Source organism: Moschus berezovskii, chromosome 15, assembly GCF_049115385.1.
Source record: "Moschus berezovskii isolate FMDL1 chromosome 15, NW_MosBer_1.0, whole genome shotgun sequence".
In the NCBI taxonomy this organism is placed as follows: Eukaryota; Metazoa; Chordata; class Mammalia; order Artiodactyla; family Moschidae; genus Moschus; species Moschus berezovskii.
In genome coordinates, this window is record NC_142474.1 from 76,908,051 (window position 1) to 76,933,188 (window position 25,138).

General features: G+C 40.9%; 1 protein-coding gene across 10 annotated transcripts in view; it reads left to right on the forward strand.

The window, feature by feature from the left end:
- PLCB4 (phospholipase C beta 4) overlaps positions 1–25,138 on the forward strand; it is a 489,193-nt gene that overhangs the window by 455,740 nt on the left and 8,315 nt on the right. For all 10 annotated transcript variants that reach the window (XM_088844295.1, XM_088844296.1, XM_055426743.2 and 7 more), the window contains 4 exons: positions 10,021–10,136; positions 11,404–11,479; positions 13,199–13,374; positions 16,928–17,029. In XM_088844295.1, coding sequence (XP_088700421.1) covers positions 10,021–10,136; positions 11,404–11,479; positions 13,199–13,374; positions 16,928–17,029 — 470 coding nt within the window. The remainder of the gene's footprint in view (positions 1–10,020; positions 10,137–11,403; positions 11,480–13,198; positions 13,375–16,927; positions 17,030–25,138) is intronic.

A 25,138-nucleotide genomic window follows, 5' to 3' on the forward strand; every position in this document is an offset into this window, starting at 1 on the left:
ATGAGGACTCTGCTTGGCAGGAGGAACCACAAAGTCAGATTGCAGAGGGGCTTGGGTACAGAGAGGGAGACCATCGTGATCCTTTTTGCAACAGTCTACCAGCCATTTGCCAGATGAGATAATTTACTTTAGCAGAAACACAGCTTGACTAAATCACCTAGCCTTTAGATGAGGGAGCCAGGATTTGGATCAAACTTCTCAGACTCCAGAGCTCAAGCTCTTCATCACTATATTGAGTTGTCTCTGAATTTTCCAGCATTAGTCTTTATTTCCACACATCTTCTTTATGATCCTAGTAAAAGGTTTTTGTTTGTTGAAGTACAGTTGATTTTCAATTCTGTGTTAATTACTGCTGTACAGCAAAGTGATTTTGATATGTGTGTGTGTCTGTGTGTGTATTCTTTTAAAAAAAAAATCTCTTTTCCATTATGGTTTGTCATAGGATACTGAGAATACTTCTCTGTGTTATACGGTAAGACCTTGTTTGTAAAAGGTTTCTAAGAGCAATCATAGGTCTCCAGGGCACAAATATCTTGGCATCTTTTAGACTACTTTTTCCACAAATGATCCTTGGACCAAACCTGGAGGCTTCATAAAAAATGCATATTCTTGTGCCCCCTAGAGACTTTGTTATCATCTCCATGGAGAAGTCTAGGAAATACATTTTTAATAAACTCTTCTCCTGCTGCTGCTAAGTTGCTTCAGTTGTGTCCGACTCTGCAACCATATGGACCATAGTCCACCAGGCTCCTCTGTCTTTTGGATTCTCTTTCAAGAATATTGGAATGGATTGCATGCCTTCCTCCAGGGGATCTTCTCGACCCAGGGGTCGAACCTACATTTCTTATGTCTCCTGAATTGGCAGGCAGGTTCTTTACCACTAGTGCCACTTGGGAAGCCTGAAGCTCCTCTCTTATGCACGCTACATTTTAAAAACTATTTCTTTAGGAGTATTATTTAACACTTTTTACTGCCCCTCAGTGGAAACCCCAGTAATGGCCTGCAAGATACAGAGCTGGCCTCCATAAAAAATGGATTTTGCCCTGTTGTCAAGCAGTAGTGAGAATTAACTCACCCAGCCTTTCTATGAAATGATATTTCTATCACCCTTTCTAATAGATGTCATGCTATCTAAGATGGAGTAAAGTTTGCCACTGCACAGGCTTGGCTTACAAACTGCCCTACTGAGAGGGAAGGTGGCCTGGGCTGCACCTTCCAACCCCAGCACTGGCCACCGTGCACACGGCCGCCAGGAGCAGAAAGCAGCACTTGGTTCATGTGCAGTGAGTGCAGGGCACTCTCAGCTTTTACATATCAGCCTGAGGAAATCGTTTCTCTTCTCGTAAAGGGAAGCAGAGAATGTGATTACTTAACCAAGACATTTAAGAAATGCACAGTCCATAACAGAGCCTATTTCCAAACTTGAAGTTTAGCTGCAGGATGCAGAAGAAATAGTGGTGTGTCAAGGAGGATCTGCCAATTCTAAAAGAAAGCCAAAGAAATAAGTGTGAATCCCAATCTATGTACTATTGATCAGTTCAGTCTGTTCAGTTCAGTCACTCACTCATGTCTGACTGTTTTCAACCCCATGGACTGCAGAACGCCAGGCTTCCCTGTCCATCACCAACTCCCAGAGCTTACTCAAACTCATGTCCGTTGAGTTGGTGATGCCATCCAACCACCTCATCCTCTGTCATCCCCTTCTTCTCCTGCTTTCAATCTTTCCCAGCATCAGGGTATTTTCCAGTGAGTCAGTTCGCATCAGGTGGCCAAAGTATTGGAGTTTCAGCTTCAGCATCAGTCCTTCCAATGAATATTCAGGGCTGATTCCCTTTAGAATGGACTGCTTGGATCTCCTTGCTGTCCAAAGGACTCTCAAGAGTCTTCTACAACACCACAGTTCAAAAGCATCAATGATGTGGCACTCAGCTTTCTTTATAGTCCAACTCTCACATCCATACATGACCACGGGAAAAACCATAGCCTTGACTAGATGGACCTTTGTTGGCAAAGTAATGTCTCTGCTTTTTAATATGCTGTCTCTTGGTCATAACTTTCCGTCCAAGGAGCAAGCATCTTTTACTTTCATGGCTGAAGTCACCATCTTCAGTGATTTTGGAGCCCCCAAAAAGGCTGTTTAGTTCTTCTTAATATGCTCTTGATACTAAGTGTAAAATAGATAGCTAACGAGAACCTACTGTATGGCTCAGAGAACTCTACTCAGTGCTCTGTAATGAAGGAAATCCAAAAATGAAGGGATGTACGTAAGTATGTAGCTGTACACTTTTCTGTACAGCAGAAACTCCACAACATTGTAAAGTAACTATATTCCAGTTAAAAAGAGAGAGAGAGAGAGATGTTATCTGCTGTTAGGATCATGGAAAGAGAACACAGGAGTAATGACATTCTAGCCCTGAATGCTAGAAGGAAATGGAGAAGGAGAAGAAAATGGCAACCCACTCCAGTGTTCTTGCCTGGAGAGTCCCAGGGACGGGGGAGCCTGGTGGGCTTCCGTCTATGGGGTCACACAGAGTCGGACACGACTGAAGTGACTTAGCAGCAGCCCTGAATGGAATGGAGATGCCAGCATGCCTAGTTTGGGGGAAATGGCGGTGGTCAATTGTTTTTGACCCTCTAAATGCAGTTGGCAGTGAAACTGCTGCTTGTCTCTCACTTTCTGTAACAACCTCTTCAGTTTGAAATGGAAACTAAGGAAATGGTTTTTCAAGTGTCCATTAGATGAGATACAGAAAGAGCAGAACAAAGGAGCCGTGATCCCACACAAACCCATGGCTCATATGGGCCCAGAGCTAGAGTTGCTTTTGCTAAAATATAAGGATGATTTTCAATTGTCAGATGTGGTCCAGCCCTGAGAGCAAAACATTTAAACCCAAAGTTAAATAAATATTCTCAATAATACATTGGAAGAGGAATTCCAAATCAATGGAAGTAAAAGAAGTAAATGAAGGAAGTCGGTCCCGAATGGAAAACAGGGAGCCCTCATTTCCTGTCCAGAGGTCAAGTCAGACTCATTTCCCACCTCTCGTGCCTTGGGAGTCTGTAAGCTGCCTTCATTCTCTAAAGGAGAATCATAGAATCAGGTCATATGTGAACCTCCTCTTCTTTAAATATTGACACTACGACAGACTTTTTATGAAATACCATGTAGGCTGAAAAATAAAACGGGATGCATTTCCTGGACCACCAGTTTGCAATATCACCACTAAATAAGTCAAATAAAATGCCTGAGAAGACAACTAAAATTTGACATTTCAATAAAGCTGCTAATGGAAAATATAGTCTGTGTTAGGCAAGCAGTTTTTCTCATAATGAACACCAAGGCTGCTGTTAAACTCATCAAAGGTAATTCATGATAAGAAGTCAGTAACAGACCTACAGCTCTGTCATGAAGTATAAATGAGCAGAAACACAGCAACCACCCGCAGAGACAGCCTGCTGGTCATCTCAGAGGTGTGTGCTGAGCAAACACAGTTTACTCAGATGCCTTAGCATCATTTGTGGGTGAGAATTTAAGCCTAGAGTCACAGCAGGCAAAAGAATGAATTGCAGCAGATTTATTTCACAAAAGAAGCTGAATTTAACCTAGATGTCCCTTGGCCAATGAATGGATAAAGGAGTTGTGGTACGTATACACAGTGGAATATTACTCAGCTGTAAAAAAGAATGCATTTGAGTCAGTTATAATGAGGTGTATGAAACTGGAGCCTATTACACAGAGTGAAGTAAGCCAGAAAGAAAAACACCAATATAGTATATTAGTGCATTTATATATATGAAATTTAGGAAGACAGTAATGATGACTATACACAAGATGGCAAAAGAGACACAGATGTAAAGAACAGACTTTTGAACTCTGGGGGAAGGCGAGGGTGGGATGATTTGAGAGAATATCATTGAAACATGTATATTATCATATGTGAAATAGATCGCCAGTGTAAGTTTGATGCCTGAAGCAGGGCACTCAGAGCTGGTGCACTGGGACAACCCATAGGGATGGGATGGGGAAGCAGGTGGTAGGGGGCTTAACGATGGTGGGGACACATGTGCACCCAGGGCTGATTCATGTCAATGTATGGCAAAAACCACTACAGTATTGTTAAGTAATTAGCTTCCAATTAAAATAAGTAAATTAACTTTAAAAAAAGAGAAGTTGAAACTACTCTTAACTTTGATAGAAACATATACAAATTCTACTAAAAGGCCGCACATTTATTTCCCCGAAATGTCCTGATTAAGACTGACTTTTAAGTCAGCGTATTTTAATTTTGGTACTCTTGGCCTGAATGAATGAAAAACTTGGTCTTCCATAGGGTCTCATAAGTCAGTTAGGGACCAAAAACATAAATTCAAGGATAGTTGGTGTTTATTGTTACTGCTATTTGTTGTTTTTAGCTAAATACGCCTAGAGATAACTTCCTGGCTCCTCTATTTCATACAACAGGAAGCTGAGGCGTGCCGCCATCCTTTGGTGGTCACTAATTAGGACCTTGTTCCTTTGTGAGAGGAGAAGGGATGTCTGGGAACCAGATTATCCCAAAACTTCAATCTTTGCTGGCTACTCTACAGGGATAGTATTGAGCACAGAGAGAGAAACTTTTCAAGGCCAGTTTTTTGTCATGTGTAGTCACTGTAATCATTTTAATTCAATATGCTTCTAATTTTTAAAATTATTTCTATATACATTAGGTAACTTGCAGCTCATAACCCTGAATTACGTTGGGCAAACATCTATTGTTCAGTTTTCTAATAAAGAAATAGGGACCTGGAAAGATTTATATATGTTGCCCAAGGCCTCTGGGGTAATTGTGGACTGAGCTGGAACTGGAAACTAGGTCCTCTTGCTGCTCTCCCATGTTATTAATTTTTTTTATTCATGCAGCAAATATTTATTGTATGTACTTTGTACCCAGCATTGGGCTCTGTGCTGGCGAGAAAAGGAGACTTGTAGAGTATGTCTTATATACGTGAATCCATCATGAATGCCTTTATGTGCACACACCCTCATTCCTGTATCTAATGGCGTTAAGGAGGGCTCACCATACTACTTCCTTAAGCAGTGGTCTATGCCAGCTAATTTCCAACACTCAAAGTCTCTTTTATTTTTCTTGTACTATTCTAGAATATATAAAGAAGCAATCTTTCCCACCCTGCTTTCAGTGATATTTGCAAGAGACACAGGAATGTAGCACTTCTTAGTTCAGTTCAATCACTCAGTTGTGTCCAACTCTTTGCAACCCATGGACTGCAGCACGCCAGGCTTCCCTGTCCATCACCAACTCCTGGAGCCTACTCAAACTCGTGTCAATCCAGTTGGTGATGCCATCCAATCATCTCATCCTCTGTCGTCCCCTTCTCCTCCTGCCTTCCATCTTTCCCAACATCAGGGTCTTTTCCAATGAGTCAGTTCTTCACATCAGGTGGCCAAAGTATTGGAGTTTCAGCTTCAGGATCAGTCCTTCCAATGAATATTCAGGACTGATTTCCTTTAGGATGGACTGGTTGGATCTCCTTGCAGTCCAAGGGACTCTCAGGAGTCTTCTCCAATACTACAGCTCAAAAGCATCAATTTTTCAGTGCTCACCTTTTTTTATGGTCCAACTCTCACATCCATACATGACTACTGGAAAAACCGTAGCTTTGACTAGATGGACCTTTGTTGGCAAAGTAATGTCTCTGCTTTTTAATACACTGTGAAGAAGGCTGATCGCCGAAGAATCGATGCTTTTGAACTGTGGTGTTGGAGAAGACTCTTGAGAGTCCCTTATACTGCAAGGAGATCCAACCAGTCCATTCTAGAGGAGATCAATCCTCTAGAATGTTCATTGGAGGGACTGGATGTTCATTGGAGGGACTGATGCTAAAGCTGAAACTGCAATACTTTGGCCACCTCATGCGACGAGTTGACTCACTGGAAAAGACTCTGATGCTGGGAAAGGTTGGGGGCGGGAGGAGAAGGGGACGACGGAGAATGAGATGGCTGGATGGCATCACCGACTCGATGGACATGAGTTTGAGTGAACTCCGGGAGTTGGTGATGGACAGGGAGGCCTGGCGTGCTGTGATTCATGGGGTCGCGGAGAGTCGGACACGACTGAGCGACTGAACTGAACTGAACTAGGTTGGTCATAACTTTTCTTCCAAGGAGCAAGCGTCTTTTACTTTCATGGCTGCAGTCACCATCTGCAGTGATTTTGGAGCCCAAGAAAGTAAAATCTGTCACTGTTTCTATTGTTTCTCCATCTATTTACCATGAAGTGATGGGACCAGATGCCATGATCTTAGTTTTCTGAATGTTGAGCTTTAAGCCAGCTTTTTCACTCTCCTATTTCACTTTCATCAAGAGGCTTTTTAGTTCCTCTTCACTTTCTGCCATAAGGGTGGTGTCATCTGCATATCTGAGGTTATTGATATTTCTCCCGGCAATCTTGATTCCAACTTGTGCTTGATCCAGCCTGGCATTTCTCATGATGTACTCCGTATATAAGTTAAATAAGAAGGGTGATAATATACAGCCTTGATGTACTCCTTTCCCGATTTGGAACCAGTCTGTTCCATGTCTGGTAGCACCTCTAGAATGTTTTATTTTAGACTTACATGCATGCGTGCTCAGTCACTTCAGTCATGTCCAAATCTTTGTGATCCCGTGAGCTGTAGCTTGGCAGGCTCCTCTGTCCATGGGATTTTCCAGGCAAGAATATAGGAGCAGGTTGCCTTCCCTCCTCCAGGGGATCTTCCCGACCCAGGGATCAAACTCGTGTCTGCCTGCATCTCTTGCATTGCAGGCAGATTATTTATCCACTGAGCCACCTAGGAAACCCCTAGACTTACACAGAGCCCCTTATTTAGTTGTCCAGGAAAATTAATACATGTGCAGACAGGCATGATGATTATTAAATCTTTTCAGAAAGGCTAGTATTTTTTAGTGTTTTTCCCCCATAACAGTGCAGAAGTAGCTAAATTCATTTAAATAAGGATACATCAACGTGTCAATCTATTCTTGGAGTAGTGTGTTAAACTTGAAAGAAAGGTTTATTGATTTAATTTCACTGGATGTTCTCTCAGGTCACTCTGCATGTTCACATGAGGATCAAATAATATAAGTAGATTTGTATGTCACCATATTTTGAATTAGACAGGAAGGCCTAGCATGCTGCAGTCCATGAGGTCACAAAAAATCAGACACAACTTGGCAACTGAACAGCAACATATTTTGAAGAAGGCCTAATAAGCACTTGAAATATGATTTATATTATATTTACTTTTAATCCTAACAACCCACTAAAGTAGGTATCACTATCCCAATTATAAAGATGGACAGACTAAGTGGCTTGTCCCAAGACCTGAGACTGTTCACATCCTTAATCCAATGCAGAAGCCCTGACTGAAATGTGTTTATAATACTCAAGAGCATATACTGGTTGGCCAAAAATTCATTTGGGTTTTTCCGTAAGCTCTTAAGGAGAACGCAGATGAACTTTTTGGCCAGCCCAGTGCTAGGACTAGATTGGTACTAGGACTAGATTTATCAGCTGTTCCAACCACAAATTAAGCAAGACATTGTTACATATAATTCTCTGACCCCAGATCCAGAGCAGAGTGACATCATCTAGGACCACCCCATTGTCCCTGTTTCTCGAGCCTATTCCAAGAACCCATCACCACTGTCCTCTACACCTTCTCCCAGAGGCATTTATCGACCTAGCAGGAAGGCTAGGACTGGCTGCACCAATGCATTTTCTGAAGAATTAACGTGTATATGAACTGTAGATCAATTCCTGTGTTAACTCACTGGCAACACTGGGAAATTAAGGAAATTGTGGTAAGGTTCAAAATCCCTTCCCAGTTTATATTTTATGAAATCTTTAAAGATATTCATGAATTAGGTTCAAAGTTATTTTCTTAGGAAGAAAATCAATTTTTTAAAAATTAAGTAACTCACTGTTGTTGCCCACCTTATTTTTTTAACTAATTTATTTATTTTAATTGGAGGCTAATTACTTTACAATATTGTAGTGATTTTTGCCATGCATCAACATGAATCAGCCATAGGTGCACATGTGTCCCCCCATCCTGAACCCCCCTCCCTCCCCACTCCATCCCTCTGGATTGTCTCAGAACACCTGCTTTGAGTGCCCTGCTTCATGCTTTGAACTTGCACTGGTCATCTGTTTTACATATAATAATATACATGTTTCAATGCTGTTTTCTCAAATCCCACCCTCGCCTTCTCCCACAGAGTCCAAAAGCCTGTTCTTTATGTCTGTGTCTCTTTTGCTGTCTTGCATATAGGGTCATCATTACCATCTTTCTAAATTTCATATATATGCATTAGAATACTGCATTGGTATTTCTATTTCTGACTTCAATCTGTATAATAGTTTCATCCACCTCATTAGGACTGACTCAAATGTGTTCTTTTTTATAGCTGAGTAATGTCCCATGGTGTATCTGTACCACAACTTCCTTATGCATTCGTCTGCTGACGGACATCTAGGTTGCTTCCATGTCCTGGCTATTATAAACAGTGCTGTGATGAACACTGGGGTACATGTGTCTCTTTCAATTCTGTTTCCTCGGTGTGTATGCCCAGGAGTGCGATTGCTGGGTCGTATGGCAGTTCTAGTTCCAGTTTTTTAAGGAATCTCCACACTGTTCTCCATAGTGGCTGTACTAGTTTGTATTCCCACCAACAGTGTAAGAGAGTTCCCTTTGCTCCACACCTCTCCAGCATTTATTGTTTGTAGACTTTTAGAGGGTGGCCATTCTGACCAGAGTAAGATGGTACCTCATTGTGGTTTTGATTTGAATTTCTCTAATAATGAGTGATGTTGAGCATCTTTTCATGTGTTTGTTAGCCATCTGTATGTCTTCTTTGGACACACTTTAAAAAGTAAGCAAAAGCAAACATGACCATGAGGTAGCTGCATAAGCTGAATATAGTCTACCCATTCCAGACTTTAATATCATCTCATTTCTCTAAGCTTCTCAAGAGTAATACTAGGATATCACGTTATGCATCATCTTGGAGTGAATATTACTGATAGTAGTATTTTCCTCTGTGTTTAGGGGCTGAACAGCTAAAGAATCTGATTTCATTAAGTCCCTGGATGTGGCCAAATTATCAGAAAAAAGTAATGTTCATAGAGAAACACTTATTTTCAAAGCCTTTCAGTCCATTTCAGTGATTAGAGGAAGCAGATGGAGAAATATTTTAAATATTTGTAAAGCTGAAGGCCAGGGCTCCTGAACATTCTGTCTTCCTTGTGAGTGCATCTTGATAAGGAAGCTGGCAAAAATATTAATTGTTAGGGATCCAAAATGAGCTGACAGGGAAACCACAATGGCAGTTCACATTGTGTAATGACGGTGTTCAAGACCTTCCAAAATGTCCCTGGTGTGTAGACGCCATGCCACACGATGAATCGTCACACTCAGCATGTAAAAGAGAAGAAATGTGGTGGCTGACCTTGCATTCTGGGCACTAGGTTGAGGAAGGGACCAGTTAGATGACTCAGACAGCAGAGCAAAGGTGGACAGTGAGGGACTTCCCTGGTAGTCCAGAGGTTAAGACTGTGCACTTTTACCACAGCAGAGCATGGGATCCATCCCTGGTCAGGGCACTAAGATCCCACATGGTGCAGACAAAGAAGAAAAAGAAAAGAAAGATGGATTTGTGGAGTTCTATGGAGCCACTTATTACAGAAGAAAGAACTTTGGGGTGATTTGTGCTTCCCAACAGCAGGCAGGGCTGCCTTTGGAGGTAGGCATGTTCATTGAACTGAGGCTGGAGACCCCCTTGTTGGTGAGGCCTTATGGGGACACAAGAAACTCTTAGGTTGCATGGGAGGTTGGAAGTCTTTCCAGCTCCCAGACTCAGTTACTTCTTGATTTTCAAACTGAGACTCCACAGGTACTGGTGAGAATTATGCCAGCCCAGCGTGGGCTAAAGTTTATCAGCCTCACTGCAAGTCTAACTCGTAACTACAAATTCTTCTGCAGGAGCACAGTACCATGCAGAAACTACATTGCACACAAGTTGACAAGATTGTGGCACAGTACGACAAGGAGAAACTGACTCATGAGAAAATCCTAGAGAAGGCAATGAAGAAGAAAGGGTAAAGCCTGTTGATTTCCTTCTAGAGGATTTTTGCCTTTTTATGTTTTGTCTTTTCCCACAGTTTAGCTGCCTGTTTAGGCCAAGGAAGAACTTAGTCTTAACTGTGTTTTCATCATGAAAAATGATTTCAGAAAATAAGAGACCGACTAAGCTAAAGGGAGTGACAGAAATGGAAAGAGGAGCTTTGTTCAAGTTCTACAGACGTTGGTTAATGAAATAATAACTGTGTCTTTCATGAGTTTTCCATGCAAGTACCTTTAAGGTTAATGGGGAGAGAAGGAAAGACAAATTAAAGTTGGGAAAATTCCAGAAATCATATTGTATCACCAGGTAATAAATAATAAGGTTGGTGTACTCAAGGGGGAAAATTCCAGTTTTGATGTTTAATATTTCAAGAATCTTTAGCTTATGCCAACAGCTAAAACTGTTGAATAAAACCTGTCATTGCATTTGCTTTGAAAGAATTTATCTAGAATTCAGCTAGCGAGATGTTTCTGTGATATTGCAAGCTAACTGAATAATAAAGTAGGGAAAAACACACGCAGTGCCAGCCACAGAGAAGTGATCAGTTGGATGTTTAGAGTGTGTCTCTCAGAGGCACTCTCCATTAATAACACAATGAAGCATTCTGACTTAGGCTATAATAAATCAGAGCATACATGCTGCAGACAGACGCTCAGGGCCTGTTCTGGTTTCAGCAATGATACAGATATTCCAAAAGGAAAAAATAATGGCTGAAATAAGCAGTAATGCTTGCTGGGCAATTGCCTAGTATATATTTCCTACTCACAATAGAGTAAGAAGCAAAAATTACCCCGTAGTGCCAAGAAATGCTATTTTTCTCCCTTGCTGGCATGTGTCAAAGACAAAAATCTGGCTTTACAACCAAAGTAGAAGAATTAAAAATTCACTTCAAGGCTGAGGTCCTGTTTTTCAGTTCTCATCCTAAATAGTATATTATTGAATAAATGAAAAATAGCTTGAAGAACAGCAGGAACCAAAATGGAAACTGACAACAAATCCTTTACAATGAAATAATTGTTAGGTCTGAAATGGCTTTTTGTGTAGTGGTTGAATTGAGTAATCACCATACAGATATTTTGTAAGGTGCGCATCTATTACTAGAAGAACTGAGGTTGCCCAGTGAGCCATGGCATCCCAAGTGTGATAAACTAATTGTCTTCATCAGAAGGCTTTGGAGCAAAGGCCTCTAGGAGCAGGAAGATATCTCATGCTTGGCATGCATTTGCGGTTTTCCATTTCAGGGGAAGTAATTGTCTTGAAATGAAGAAAGAAACAGAAATTAAAATTCAGACGCTGACATCAGATCACAAATCTAAGGTAAGAAAATGCCTATTTTTACAGCAACAACTTGGCAAATTTTTTGAAGCTGTACCCAGTTGGTCTGGGCCCACTGGGTTAGAGAAGAGGCATTTCATGGAACGCCTTTCCTTCATTGTAGACATATACTCACAATGTCTATGTTGTCTGCCTCAGAGGCATCAGGAAAACACTAAATGGATTAAAAGGAAATGTTATGTAGAATATAGAATTACTTCCCTATAGATGTGACATTGAACATATGACAGAAAACCACCCATCCGCAGGGTTCAGTAACTCTTATTTCAATATTTATTTTATAGTCAATAATTTAATTTTCCATTCTAAATTTGCTGTGGAGGTTTGGGATGGGGAAAATTCCAGAACTAAGATTCTAGGAGATGAGCCTAATTGCTCATATCTCCCCACCAAAACACAAGAAAATAGGAGTTTAGGGGACATTAAGTGTGATTACAGACATCTTGAAGAACCGAGCACCATGTTGCAGTCAAGAACATAAATAATTCTTATGAAAATAGTTATAAAGAAAAAGAACTGTTAAAGACAAAGTTTCCAACTATAGCTTTTGGTCAAACCAGCCAGTCTCCCACGTCTACATCAAGCTCCATCATCCAGTGAGTGATGCTGCCACACACTTGGCCAGTCAGGTGGTCCAGACTGAGTTCTCCATGGTGCTGGGTATTTGCATCCATTCTGCCTTGCACTCTAAAGAGGTGTAAAGAGTCTAAAGCTGTATATTTTTGAGAGCTGTTCCCTACTCTCTTTTTTCTTCCTCTTAACTAGAATGTTTGAGAATTAATGACTATGATTTTTAAATGCTTTGTGTAAATATAAAAGTAGAAACCTTGGTTACAGTATCAAGTTGCTTTTGCTGAATGAAACACCACGCCAAAATTTAGTGGCTTAAGACAATGTATTAACTGACAGTTCGGTGGGTTAGAACTCAGACTATACACCACTGGACAGCTCTGCTGATTCTGGCTGGACTTGGGTGTGTCAGCAGTCAGCTGGGACTGGTGCCCTCTCTGAGGTCTTGTAGGAAGCTGGCTACTGGTGGTTTTTGACTGTATGACCCCTCACTCTCTAGCAGGCTAGCACAGGCTTCTCAGAGCTCCAAGAACAGAGAAAGGATAAGCACTGTCACAGCCTCTGTTTGCATCACATTTGCTACAGTCTTACAGGCTAAAGCAAGTCATGGGTCAGCCAGTTTCAACGAGCTGGAGAAATAGACTCTAGCACTTGATAAGCCGTAAACCCACAGTGCGAAGAGCACAGCTACTGTCTGCGGGGGAAGACTATCTACCCCAGCGTTTGTTAAGATGACACAATAAGTCATGACCCAGAAATAAGAAAACACACAGCTCTCTATTCAGGCCTGTGACCTTGTGAAAGTGAAGCTGGAAAAGCAAGAGGTGATGAAGAGAATTCTCAGCAAATTGGTAAAGTAGCCCAAGGACCAGACAAACCAGCATGTCAGCAACTTGGGCAGTTAAATGGGCCATGGTTAAATATCTAGAGCCAAAATGATTGCCCTGTTTTAAACAGTGATGACTTCCTAGTTCCTGTTGGTTAGTACATATTTTTACAGGTTCTCTAGGTGTCTACTGATTGACCAAGGAAAGCAATGAGGGGGATCTGCAATGCATGGTTACTATTGTGCTTTCAGTTCCTACCTGCTCATGAGAATTCGCTGTGGCGCCACCCCTTTTCCCCATGCAGGTCAAGGAGATTGTGGCACGGCACACGAAGGAGTGGTCAGACATGATCAACACCCACAGTGCGGAGGAGCAGGAGATCCGGGACCTGCACCTCAGCCAGCAGTGTGAGCTGCTCAGAAGGCTCCTGATCAGCGCCCACGAGCAGCAGACCCAGCAGCTGAAACTGTCCCACGACAGGTGGGCAACTGAGCTCTGGAGGAAACTCCGTTTGTAAAACAACTAGTGTGTGTGTGCGTGCGTGTGTGTGTGTGTGTGTGTGTGTGTGTACATGCACAAGCGTCCAGGTAGTAAGGAAAATCAACTTGACATGTAACATTGAGCTTTTTTGTATACTCTGTCATAGAGCTGATGTGGCAAGAGGAACAATAAGAAATGGCCTTGACCATCAAAATGCTTCCAAGTGGTGGCAAGATATCATACTCCTACAACAAATTAAGTCACATTACAAGTAGTGCACAATACAGACTAAAAATTATCCCAGCCTCTGCTGCCTCCGAGTGGTTCTGGAGGCTTTACAAGATGATAGGGTCAGATCTGGCTTTTAAGAAATGATCCAGAACCTCTTAGGAAGAAAAGACACAGAAGGAGACAAAGACCAAGCCGTTGAACTCCTAGAGTGGTTGGTTCTGATGGCTCAGAGATACCTTTCTTTCCATGTCAGGATGTCTGTAAATTTTAGAAAGGTCTGATCAAGAAATAGCAAAAAGTATCTGTTTATTTTTGGTTTTCCCCATTTCAGTACATTGAGTATCATGTTTAAGACACTGCAGATGGTGAGCTGGACTTTTTCTCCAGGCAGAAGAGTGTTTATGTCAGTGATGTCTTTTGATCACGGCTTGGTTGCAGCTTGTGTGTCTTCTTTAGGGCCAACTGTGTGCTGCAGTGGTGGTCTGTTGATGCACACCAGAAAGTATGAAACAGAAGCATTTTACAAACAAATCCCCCCCCAAAAAAACCTTTAAACTTCTGAAATGAATTATGTAGGCATATTCCCAGATTCCAAACCTCATTATGGCGTGATACACAACCATAAGAACGTGAAGTATTTTTGCCATAGTTTCTGATTCTCTCATGAGCCAACTAAATGAAGTATGCATGCCATGCTGAGTTTCTTGTGGGCTCAAGTACCATACCATATCCATTTTAAAGTATTCTGTTTATTTGTATAGGATTAAAAGTGCCTTTTTCCCCTTAGAAATGCACTTGATTTAGTACACAGAAAGGTCGGTTCATCATCTTTCCTTTGATTTTAGATGTCCACCCTTATTCAAAGATACTTTGAAGAATAAGGTACTCTCTTCTAATCTTTTACTGTAGTTGAATAAAGTAGAAAAAATTGTCCCAAACAGTAGGCATTGTCCAAAAGAAAAAGAAAAGTAAATGAATTCTTGAATGACTTAGGAAGTCATTTGAAGGAACCATAACCTTATTACTGCTGCTGCTGCTGCTGCTAAGTCACTTCAGTCGTATCCGACTCTGTGTGACCCCATAGACGGCAGTTCATCAGGCTCCCCAGTCCCTGGGATTCTCCAGGCAAGAACACTGGAGTGGGTTGCCATTTCCTTCTCCAATGTGTGAAAGTGAAAAGTGAAAGTGAAGTCGCTCAGTCGTGTATGACTCGTAGCAACCCCATGGACTGCAGCCTACCAGGCTCCTCCATCCATGGGATTTTCTAGGCAAGAGAACTGGAGTGGCTTGCCATTGCCTTCACCTTAAAAAATAGATCCGTGGCAGGAGTATTTTTCAAAGTAACAGCAGCACTGAATCTTTTTGTTAAGTATCCTGTGGTCATGTTTCTTTGTCAGCATCACAGCTGTTGTTCTTGGTTAAAAATTCTTGCCTTCTTAACATTTGGCAGCATTATTTGGCTATTGATAAGTGCTTGTTGAATGAACGAATGAAGAGATGGTCAGTTTAATAACAAGTTATGATCAGTTCTGAGAGCCAATTTCTTGGGCCAGGCATTTCTGTGCGTACTCCAGCTTCTGTGGCCCTACGTCCTCTGACTGGAGACCTCTCTGTTTCAGTTTTGTCCATCGTTTTCCACAAAGTACAAACGCCACTTAACCTGCCCATTTCCGGGCAGTGCTCCAAGGAGGTACTGGAGCACCTCATAGGTTTCAGAGAAGATTCTTTGTTAATACTTTCATTTTCAGATTCTAAATGGTGTGCGTTTGTACTCATCAATAGTCCAAAGAGATGAGTTTTTGTGGTACACACACCCATTCACACACGGCGATCAGTCACCTGTAAGCATCCTCCCCCCCATTTCCTGTGTGTATTTGAAACCATTTTGTCCCCTTCATTCCCCTGGGCTATCAGAATGCAAGACAGTCATTTGTGAACGTTAGAACTTCCTTTCTCTTCCAAGCAATCTGATCCCCCCAAAACACATGGGACAAAGCTGGAAAACCCTTGTGTTTTACTGACTGGAAGCGGTTGTCCCTGTGCGTTCTTTGATTGTTCTCATGCAGTACTCGCTATTCCTGTTTGTCTTATTGTGTATAGGCTTGTAAGCCTGATTACCTGAGATATTTGCATATGACTTGGGATTTATAGCTTTTATTTATTCAGAATGTATCTGGCATGTTGATGACTTAAAGACAGTGTCCTACTCTGGGAGCTGTATAGGCTCATCGTGTGGTTGGGGTTACCTTAGACGGGCATCGTGTCTCTTCTTCCCAGCCCAGCACTGACACTTCACAGTGAGTGCCCGCTGCCCCCGGGAGAAGCGTGCTTGTGGACTGGGGCTCCTGCCTTCCTTCTCGCAGAATGCAGGACAATTTCATGATCTCAGCAATGAGATAAAAAGTGAATCCAGTCCTCTTGTTACATATGAAATTTGTTTACATTTTTAATGAGAGTTAAAAATCTACAGTGCAAAATTTACTGTGTCAACTGTAAGTGCGTAGCATAAGGTGTATTCACACTGTTGCTACCGTCAGTCACTACCATCCAGCTCCAGGACTGTATTGTCTTCCCCAACTGAAGCTCTACCTGCTGAACACTCCCCGGGCATCTTTGGCTCCCTTCCAGTTTTACTGAGATATAACGGATACACAGCACTCTATGGTGTGAGCTGCACAGCACTCTGCTTTGGCCTACACTATCATGAAATGATTGCAATAAGTTTGGTGAACTTCCATCAGCTCATAGAGATACCAAATCAAAGGAAAAAATAGTTTTCCTTGTAATGAGAACTTGTAGGATTTGCTCCCTTAACAACGTTTATGTTTATATAACACACATCTTAGTCATGTTGTACACTGCATCCCTAGCAGTTGTTTATCATATAATTGGAAGTTTGTTCTGGGTGGCTCAGTGGCAGAGAATCTACCTGCCAAGCAGGAGATGCAAGTTCGATCTCTGGATCAGGAAGATCCCCTGGAGAAGGAAATGGCACCCATTCCAATATTCTTGCCTAGGAAACCCCATGGACAGAGGATCCTAGTGGGCTACAGTCCATGGGTTCACAAACAGTCAGGATACGACCAAACAGGAAGTTTGTACTTTTTGACCACCTTCATCCAACTTCCCTTCCCCTCATCCCTGCCTCTGGAAACCACAAATCTGATTTCTTTTTTTATGAGTTTGTTTGGTTGTTTTTTTTTTTCTTTCAGTATAATTGACCTACAAGACTGTGTTAGTTCCTGGTGTACAACATAGTGATTCAGTGTCTGTACATTACAAAATAATCACTTCCTGGTTTTGTTTTTATTTTAATACACAGGGAAAGCAAAGAGATGCGAGCACACCAAGCTAAGATTTCTATGGAAAATAGCAAAGCCATCAGCCAAGATAAATCCATCAAGAATAAAGCAGAACGGGAAAGGTGAGTTGGAATGCTCACTGTAAGAATATAATACTGACTCCAACGTACACACACACTCAGATATAAGATATAAAAAATACCTTGTGAGTGCTGGCCTAGAATCCTGCTGTTATAACTGCTGGGAAGATATATTATTGTTGCTATAAAACATCTTCTGATTGCTTATTACCACTAATAAAACATATTTACATTCAATATATGTGTGCTCATTTCCAAAATTGTATAAAACATGGCATAAACAAAACTGTATAAATTATGGCAAAATATCCTTCCCACATGATGCTTAGGTCATCCTGAAAGCATCTCATTTGCTCAGGTATTAAACCCATCCTGAATGTGTTTGCAGTCTATAGGCCTTATACTGACCTTGACACTAGGGATCATCTCAAATCACCTCCCTCAAGTTTTCTGGTTTGTTCTTGTCTAAGAAAGGGTTTTCTAGAAACAAAGACCAAGGTAGGACTTTGGGTCATGTGGTTTGCTGAGAAAAGGATCTTCAGCAGAGCAGAGAGGAGGAAGCAGGATGGGGCCAGGGCAGGGGCTAAGCAAGGCTAGGATCTCAGCTAGAGTTCCTCTGCAGCCTGACCCCAGCTCTGTAGTGTAAACGACCGTGATCTGCTCCTTTGAGCCGTGGGCACGTGGCTCTTGTGCGTCTGTGTTCATCAGTCCTTGGCCACATAGAGTTGGGGGAGGTTTGTGTGATGTCCAGAGAAGAGCCAAGATGCGAGTGCTTTATCCAAAGCTGGTAAAGGGGAGCTAAGAGGGCATTGCTAGTCATGGGCCCCAGTAGAGGCAGTTAGCAGCACTTGATGCCCAGGGAATTTCCTATGATTCAAGTTGACAGAGTATAAAGCGTATTATCATCTGGTGTATTTTTATGCTGAAGTTTTGTTGGATTAAATATGGTTTGGAATTAACAGGCCAGCAGTGGGACTGGAATTCCACTGAAATTTGACCTGGAAAGAAATCAACTTTTCAACACTTTGGACAAAAATTTCCCAATAAACATGGAGTGTCATTTGTTTCTCTTTAAGGAGATTATGACTCAATTTATTCAGTGCTCTTTTACACCATCATATGGGCGTAGTTATCTTGTTCACTCACTAACTGGTCTCTGACTATTTGCAACCCCATGGAATGCAGCACACAAACTTCCCCTATCCTTCACTATCTCCCTGATTTTGTTCGTGTCCGTGAAGTTGGTGATGCTATCTAACCATCTCATCCTCTGATGCTCCTTTCTCCTTTTGACTTCAATCTTCCCTATTTTCCAGTGAGTCTTTCCAATGAGTCAGCTCTTGCATCATGTGGCCAAAGAATTGGCACTTAAGCTTCAGCACCAGTCCTTCCAAATAATATGCAGAGTTGACTTCCTATAGGGTTGACTGGTTTCATCTCCTTGTAGTCCAAAAGACTCTCATGAGTCTTCTCCAGCACCAAATTTGAAAGCGTCGGCTCTTTGGCACTCAGCCTTCTTTTGATCCAGCTCTCACATCTGCACATCACTACTGGAAAAACCACAGCTTTGACTATACAGATCTTTGTCAGCAAGGTGATATCTCTGCTTTTTAATACGCTATCCACGTTTGTCATAGATTTCCTTCCAAGGAGCAAGTATGTTTTAATTTCATGGCTAAAATCACCGTCCTCAGTGGATTTGGAGTGCCAGAAAAATCTGTCACTGCTTCTACTTTTTCCCCTTCTATTTGCCATGAAGTGATGGGACCAGATACCATGATCTTAGTTTATTGAATGTTGAGTTTTAAGCCAGCTTTTTCACTCTTCTCTTTCACCCTTATCAAGAGGTTCTTTAGTTGCTCATCATTTTCTGCCATTTGAGTGTTATCATCTACATATCTGAGGCTGTTGATATTTCTCCCAGCAATCTTGATTCCAGCTTGTGATTCATTCACCCTGGCGTTTAGCATGGTGTACTCTGCATAGAAGTTAAATAAGCAAGGTGACAGTATATAGCCCTGATGTACTCTTTTCCCAATTTTGAACCAGTCATTTCTTCCATGTCTCGTTCTAGCTGTTGCTTTTTGATCCACATACCGGTTTCTCAGGAGGCAGGTAAGGTGGTTCAGTATTCCCATCTCTTGAAGAATTTTCTACAGTTTGTCGTTATCCACATAGTCAAAGGCTTTAGCATAAGCAGAAGTAGATGTTTTTCTGGAATTCTCTTGCTTTCTCTATAATCCAAGAAATGTTGGCAATTTGATCTCCAATTCCCCTCCTTTTTCTAAAACCAGCTTGTACATCTGGAAGTTCTCAGTTCACATATTGCTGAAGCCTAGCTTGAAGGAATTTGAGCATTACCTTGCTAGAATGTGAAATAAGTGCAACTGTGCGGTAGTTTGAACATTCTTTGACATTGTGCTTCTTTGGGATTGAAATGAAAAATGATCTTTTCCAGTCCTGTGGCCACTGCTGAGTTTTCCAAATTTGCTGGTATATTGAGTGCAGCACTATAACAGCATCTTTAGGATTGGAAATAGTTCAGCTAGAATTCCATCACCTCCACTGGCTTTGTCTGTAGCAAATCTTCCCAAGGCCCACTTGACTTCACACAGCAGGATATCTGGCTCTAGCTGACTGATCACACCATCTAGGTTATCTGGGTCATTAAGGCCTTTTTTGTATAGTTCCTCTGTGTACTGTTGCCACCCGTTCTTAATCTCTTCTGCTTCTGTTAGGTCCTTTCCGTTTCTGTCCTATACTGTGCCTATCTTTTCATGAAATGTTCCCTTGATATCTCCAGTTTTCTTGACGAGATCTCTAGTCTTTCCCATTCTGTTGTTTTTCTCTATTTCTTTGCATTGTTCATTTAAGAAACCTTCTTAACTCTCCTCGCTATTTCTGGAACTCTGCATTCAGTTGAGTGTGTCTTTCCCTTTCTCCCTTGCCTTTCACTTCTCTTCTTTCTTCAGCTATTTGTGAAGCCTCCTCAGACCACCACTTTGCCTTCTTGCATTTCTAATTTTGGGGGGTGGTGTTTTGTCATATTCTTCTGTACAGTGTTACAAACTTCTGTCCATAGTTCTTGAAGCACTCTGTCTACCAGATCTAATCTCTTGAATCTATTCATCACCTCTACTGTACAATCATAAGGGATTGGATTTAGACACACCTGAATACTCAGTTGGTAAAGAATCCACCTGCAACGCAGGAGACCTTGGTTCAGTTCCTGGAAGGCTATAGTTCAAAGCATTGCAAGAGTCAGACATGACTGAGCACCTAAGCAAGCAACCATATAGCAAAGTGAACTCTGCTTAATGCACTGTGGTGACCTGAATGGGAAGGAAGTCCAAAATGGAGGAAGTATATATATGTATGTATGTATCACTGACTGACTCATTTTGGCTTCCCTGATAGCTCAGTTGGTAAAGAATCCACCTCCAATGCGTGAGACCCTGGTTCGATTCCTGGGTTGGGAACATCCACTAGGGAAGGGATAGGCTACCTGCTCCAGTATTTTTGGGCTTCCCTTGTGACGTAACTGGTCAAGAATCTGCCTGCAATGCGGGAGACCTGGGTTTGATCCCTGGGTTGGGAAGATCCCCTGGAGACGGGAAAGGCTATGCACTCCAGTATTCTGGCCTAGAGAATTCTGTGGATTGTATAGTCCATGGGGTCGCAAAGAGTTGGACACAACTAAGTGACTTTGACTTTCACTTTCATACCTGAATGGCCTAGTGGTTTTCCCTCCTTTCTTCAATTTAAGCCTGTATTTTGCAACGAGGAGCTCATAATCTGGGCCACAGTCAGCTCCAGGTCTTGTTTTTGCTGACTGTATAGAGCTTCTCCATGTTTGGCTGCAAAGAATATAATCAATCTGATTTTGGTATCGATCATTTGATGATGTTCATGTGTAGAATCATTGCCTGCATTGTTGAAACAGGGTATTTGCTATGACCAGTGTGTTCTCTTGACCAAAGTCTGTTAGCCTTTGCCCTGCTTCATTTTATACTCCAAGGCCAAACTTGCTTGTTACTCCTGGTATCTCTTGAGTTCCTACTTTTGCATTTCAGACCCCTATGATGAAAAGGATATCTTTTTGTGTGTGTGTGTATGTGTGTGTTAGTTCCAGAAAGTCTTGTAGGTCTTCCTGGAATTGGTCAACTTCAGCTTCTTCAGCATTAGTGGTTGGGGCATAGTCTTGGATTACTATGACATTGAATGATTTACTTGAAAATGAACTGAGATTATTCTGTCATTTTTGCGATTGTGCATAAGTACTGCATTTCAGACTTTTGTTGACTGTGAGGGCTACTCCATTTCTCCTAAGGATTCTTGTCCACAGTATTAAATGTAATGGCCATCTGAATTAATTTCACCCATTCCCATCCATTTTAGTTTACTGATTCCTAACATGTTCAGTCTTGCCATATCCTGCTTGACCATGTCCAATTTACCTTCATTCATGGACCTAACATTCTAGGTTCCTATGAAATGTTGTTCTTTATAGCATCAGGCTCTACTTTCACCACCAGACACATCTACAACTGAATGTCATTTCCAATGAAGTACCATCTTCTGGACATTATTCTCAGACAAGGAACTTTGTTTAATGGCCTTGTATATGTGGAAAGGATACTATCTACTTTAAGCTCATAAACATAAATTATTCATGCCATGATAAAACCTTGTTAAACTGTTTTAGACTGTTCAAAGTTGAAATACAGAATTCAACCTGAAAATATACTAATTGTTAAATAACTCTTTATCCTATTTTTTTCAAATTTGTTGCAAAGTGGACTTCAGTCCAGTTGAGGTTACATTGTCTTAAATTATGAGTTATTAATAACCAGAAAATTTTTTGATTTTCTTATTTCAACTCTACCTACTTATTTATTATAACTCTGTATCCAGTGGTTAGGTGATTCTAAAACATCTACAAAAGACCTGTTTTTTAAAAAATAATTTCTCTATGCCAAATAGTTACCTTTTTTAAGGTAACATATTTAAGGTAACATATATTGTGTGTATCCACCTTATCAAACCACTGAGAAATAAAATTAAATATTTATAATCAGAGAGCTAAGAAAGATATGCAGAAGCTGAAAAACATTTATATCTTGTGTCTAAGAAGATATTTCAACATAAATGACATTATATTTATAACTGGGTGATAATGTACTTTATCAGTGTGTCAGAGGTAGCCAAAGTACACAGAAAGAGAAATAAATAACCAGCAAAATAAAGAGGTGGCCTCCCAAATGGGAGAAAATATTTGCAAACACATGACAGGTAACAGATTAATTTTCATAATATGTAAGTAACTCATATAAACCAATAGCAAAAACAAATCTGATTTTACAAGTGGGCATAGGAACTTCATTGGTCGTCCAGTGGTTAAGAGTCCGCCTGCCAATGAAGAGGTCATGGGTTCGATCCCTGGTCTGCATACATTCCACATGCTTCAGGGCAACTAAGCTGGTACTCCACAACTACAGAAGCCCTTGCACCCTAGAGTCCATGCCCCCTGCAAGAGAAGCCACCACAACAAGAAGCCCGTGTACTGCAAGTAGCCCCTGCTTGCTGCAAGTAGCGAGAACCTGCATGCAGCAATGAAGACCTGTCTCAGCCATAAATAAATAGATAAACTTTTTAAATGTTTGGGAAAAAAAGTTTTTCAGTGGGCAGAGGACCAGAAATACACATTTTTCAAAAGACAAAAAAAAAAAATAGACATTTTTCTAAAGAAGACCATGCAAATTGCCAAAACCTATGTGAAAAGGTGCTTAACATCACTCATCACCAGGGAATGCAAATTAAAAGCACAATAAGATATGACTTCAGCATCTGTTAGAATGGCTATTATCAAAAATTTAGTAGATAATATGTGTTGGCAAGGATGTGGAGAAAAGGGAACCCTTGTGCATTGTTGGTGGGATTGTAATCTGGCAGTGCCACTATGGGAAATAATACAGAGGGAGTTCCTCAAAAAATTAAAAATAGAACTACCATTTGATCCAGTGATTCCACTTCTGGGTATATATCCGAAGGAAATAAAAACACTATCTGGAAGAGCTGTCTGCATTGCCATATTCATTACCACAGCCAACACAGCAAACAACCTAAGTGTCTAAGTGAATGGTTAAAGAAAGCTTGAGATGTATATACAATGAAATATTTATCCATAAGAAGAAGAAAATACTGCTATTTGGGACAACATGGATCTCTGAGAACATTATGCTAAGTGAAATAAATTGGAGAAAGAAAAATACTATCTATTTGTGGACCCTAAAAAAGGCCAAATTCATATAAACAGGGTAGATTGGTGATTACCAGAGTTTAGGGGTAGGGAAATGGGGAGATGTTAGTTGAAAGGTGCAAACTTGCAGTTATAAGATTAATAAGCTTTAGGGATCTAACTTCAGCATGGTGAATATTTTTCACAATACAGTATTACATACTTCAAAGTTGCTAAGAGAATGGATCTTAAAGTGATATTTACAGTGAAAATTATAGCCAAGCTATATATATATTTTTTTAAATGAAAATTAATGAGCAAAATGCTCAAAGAGGGCATAAAATTAGGAAAATACACTGAACCCAAAGATCTCAGATAGGAAGAAACAAAAGTTTAAGGAGCAAAAAGTATTGAAATAGAAAACAAAAATCAGTGGGGAGTAACACCAAAAGCTTGTTATTTGGCAAAAGAATAAATAAGTGGACCTCCAGCAAGGCTAATCAAGAAGGAGAAAACTCAAATTAGTAATATTGGACATGAAAAGAGAAATAACTGAAGATACTGAAGTAAATATTTTTGAAAACCAAGACTATAAACAATACAAATGAATCTGAAAACTCAGATGAAATGGACAATTGCTTAAAAAAAACTAAAATACACAAACTGGCTGTAAAAGAGAAAACCTGAATAGACCTAAAATATTATAAAAACTCAATCAGTTATAGGCCTATTTAAGCTTGAAAAACACTCTACCTCACCAGTAATCCAGGAAACATGAGTTACAGTAGCAGCATGATGCCATTTCAGAAAACCAACCAACTGACAGAAAAGGAAATGTCTGATAGTAACAAGAGTGGACAAAGATACGGAGAAAGGGTAGCACCCAGATGCTGTGGGTGGGAATGCAAATTGGGACAGTACTTTGGAGTAAAGATGAAGTTTTCACTCCCTACCAACCTGTAAGCCTAGTTTACCCCCTGGAGAACCTTTGCTCATATACACAAGAAGATATGTCCTACACTTCATTTATTTAGCCAACAGACAGTGTGCCAAGCATTGCAAGACCCTATGCACCTGACCATTGTGCATTGTTGGCAAATAAAAACCTACTTGTTATTAATGGCAAAATGAAAATATGGTAGTCAAAATTTTCCGTAAATGGAAAAATCCATAAAGCTGGTGAAAATAATGGAATTATTTGAAACATAGTTATATCTCTAAATCATAAATCTAAGTGAGAAGTCATCAAAGGAAACACAGAATATGTTAGCAGGTTAATTTGGAAACCATACAAAATTATATACATATATATATAGTTACATCACCTGGGAGCTTTTTAGAAATGCAGAATCTCAGGCCTACCCCAGACCCACTGAATCAGACCCTCTGGGAGTGGGTCCAACAACCTGTATATTTGATAGTTATTGTATGTATGTACGTATGCATGTATGGTAGAGGTGATTTGTATGTGTATGGAAGGTTAAGAAACATTTGTGTATATTATATATGGATACATCTTTATGTAATAAAAATATTAAAACATAGATTTGTTGTTGTTCAGTCGTCCAGTCGTGTTTGACTCTTTGTGACCCCATGGGCGGCAGCACACCAGGCCTCCCTGTCCCTCACCATCTCCCAAAGTTTGCCCAAGTTCATCTCCATTGCATCGGGGATGCCATCCAGCCATCTCATCTTCTGACACCCTCTTCTCCTTCTGCCCTCAGTCTTTCCCAGCATCAGGGACTTTTCAAATGAATTCGTATCAGGTGACCAAAATATTGGAACTTCAGCTTCAGCATCAGTCCTTCCAATGAGTATTCATGCTGATTTCCCGTAAGATTGACTGGTCTGGTCTCTTTGCTGTCCAAGGAGTCTTCTCCAGCACCACAGTTCGAAGGCATCGGTTCTTTGGC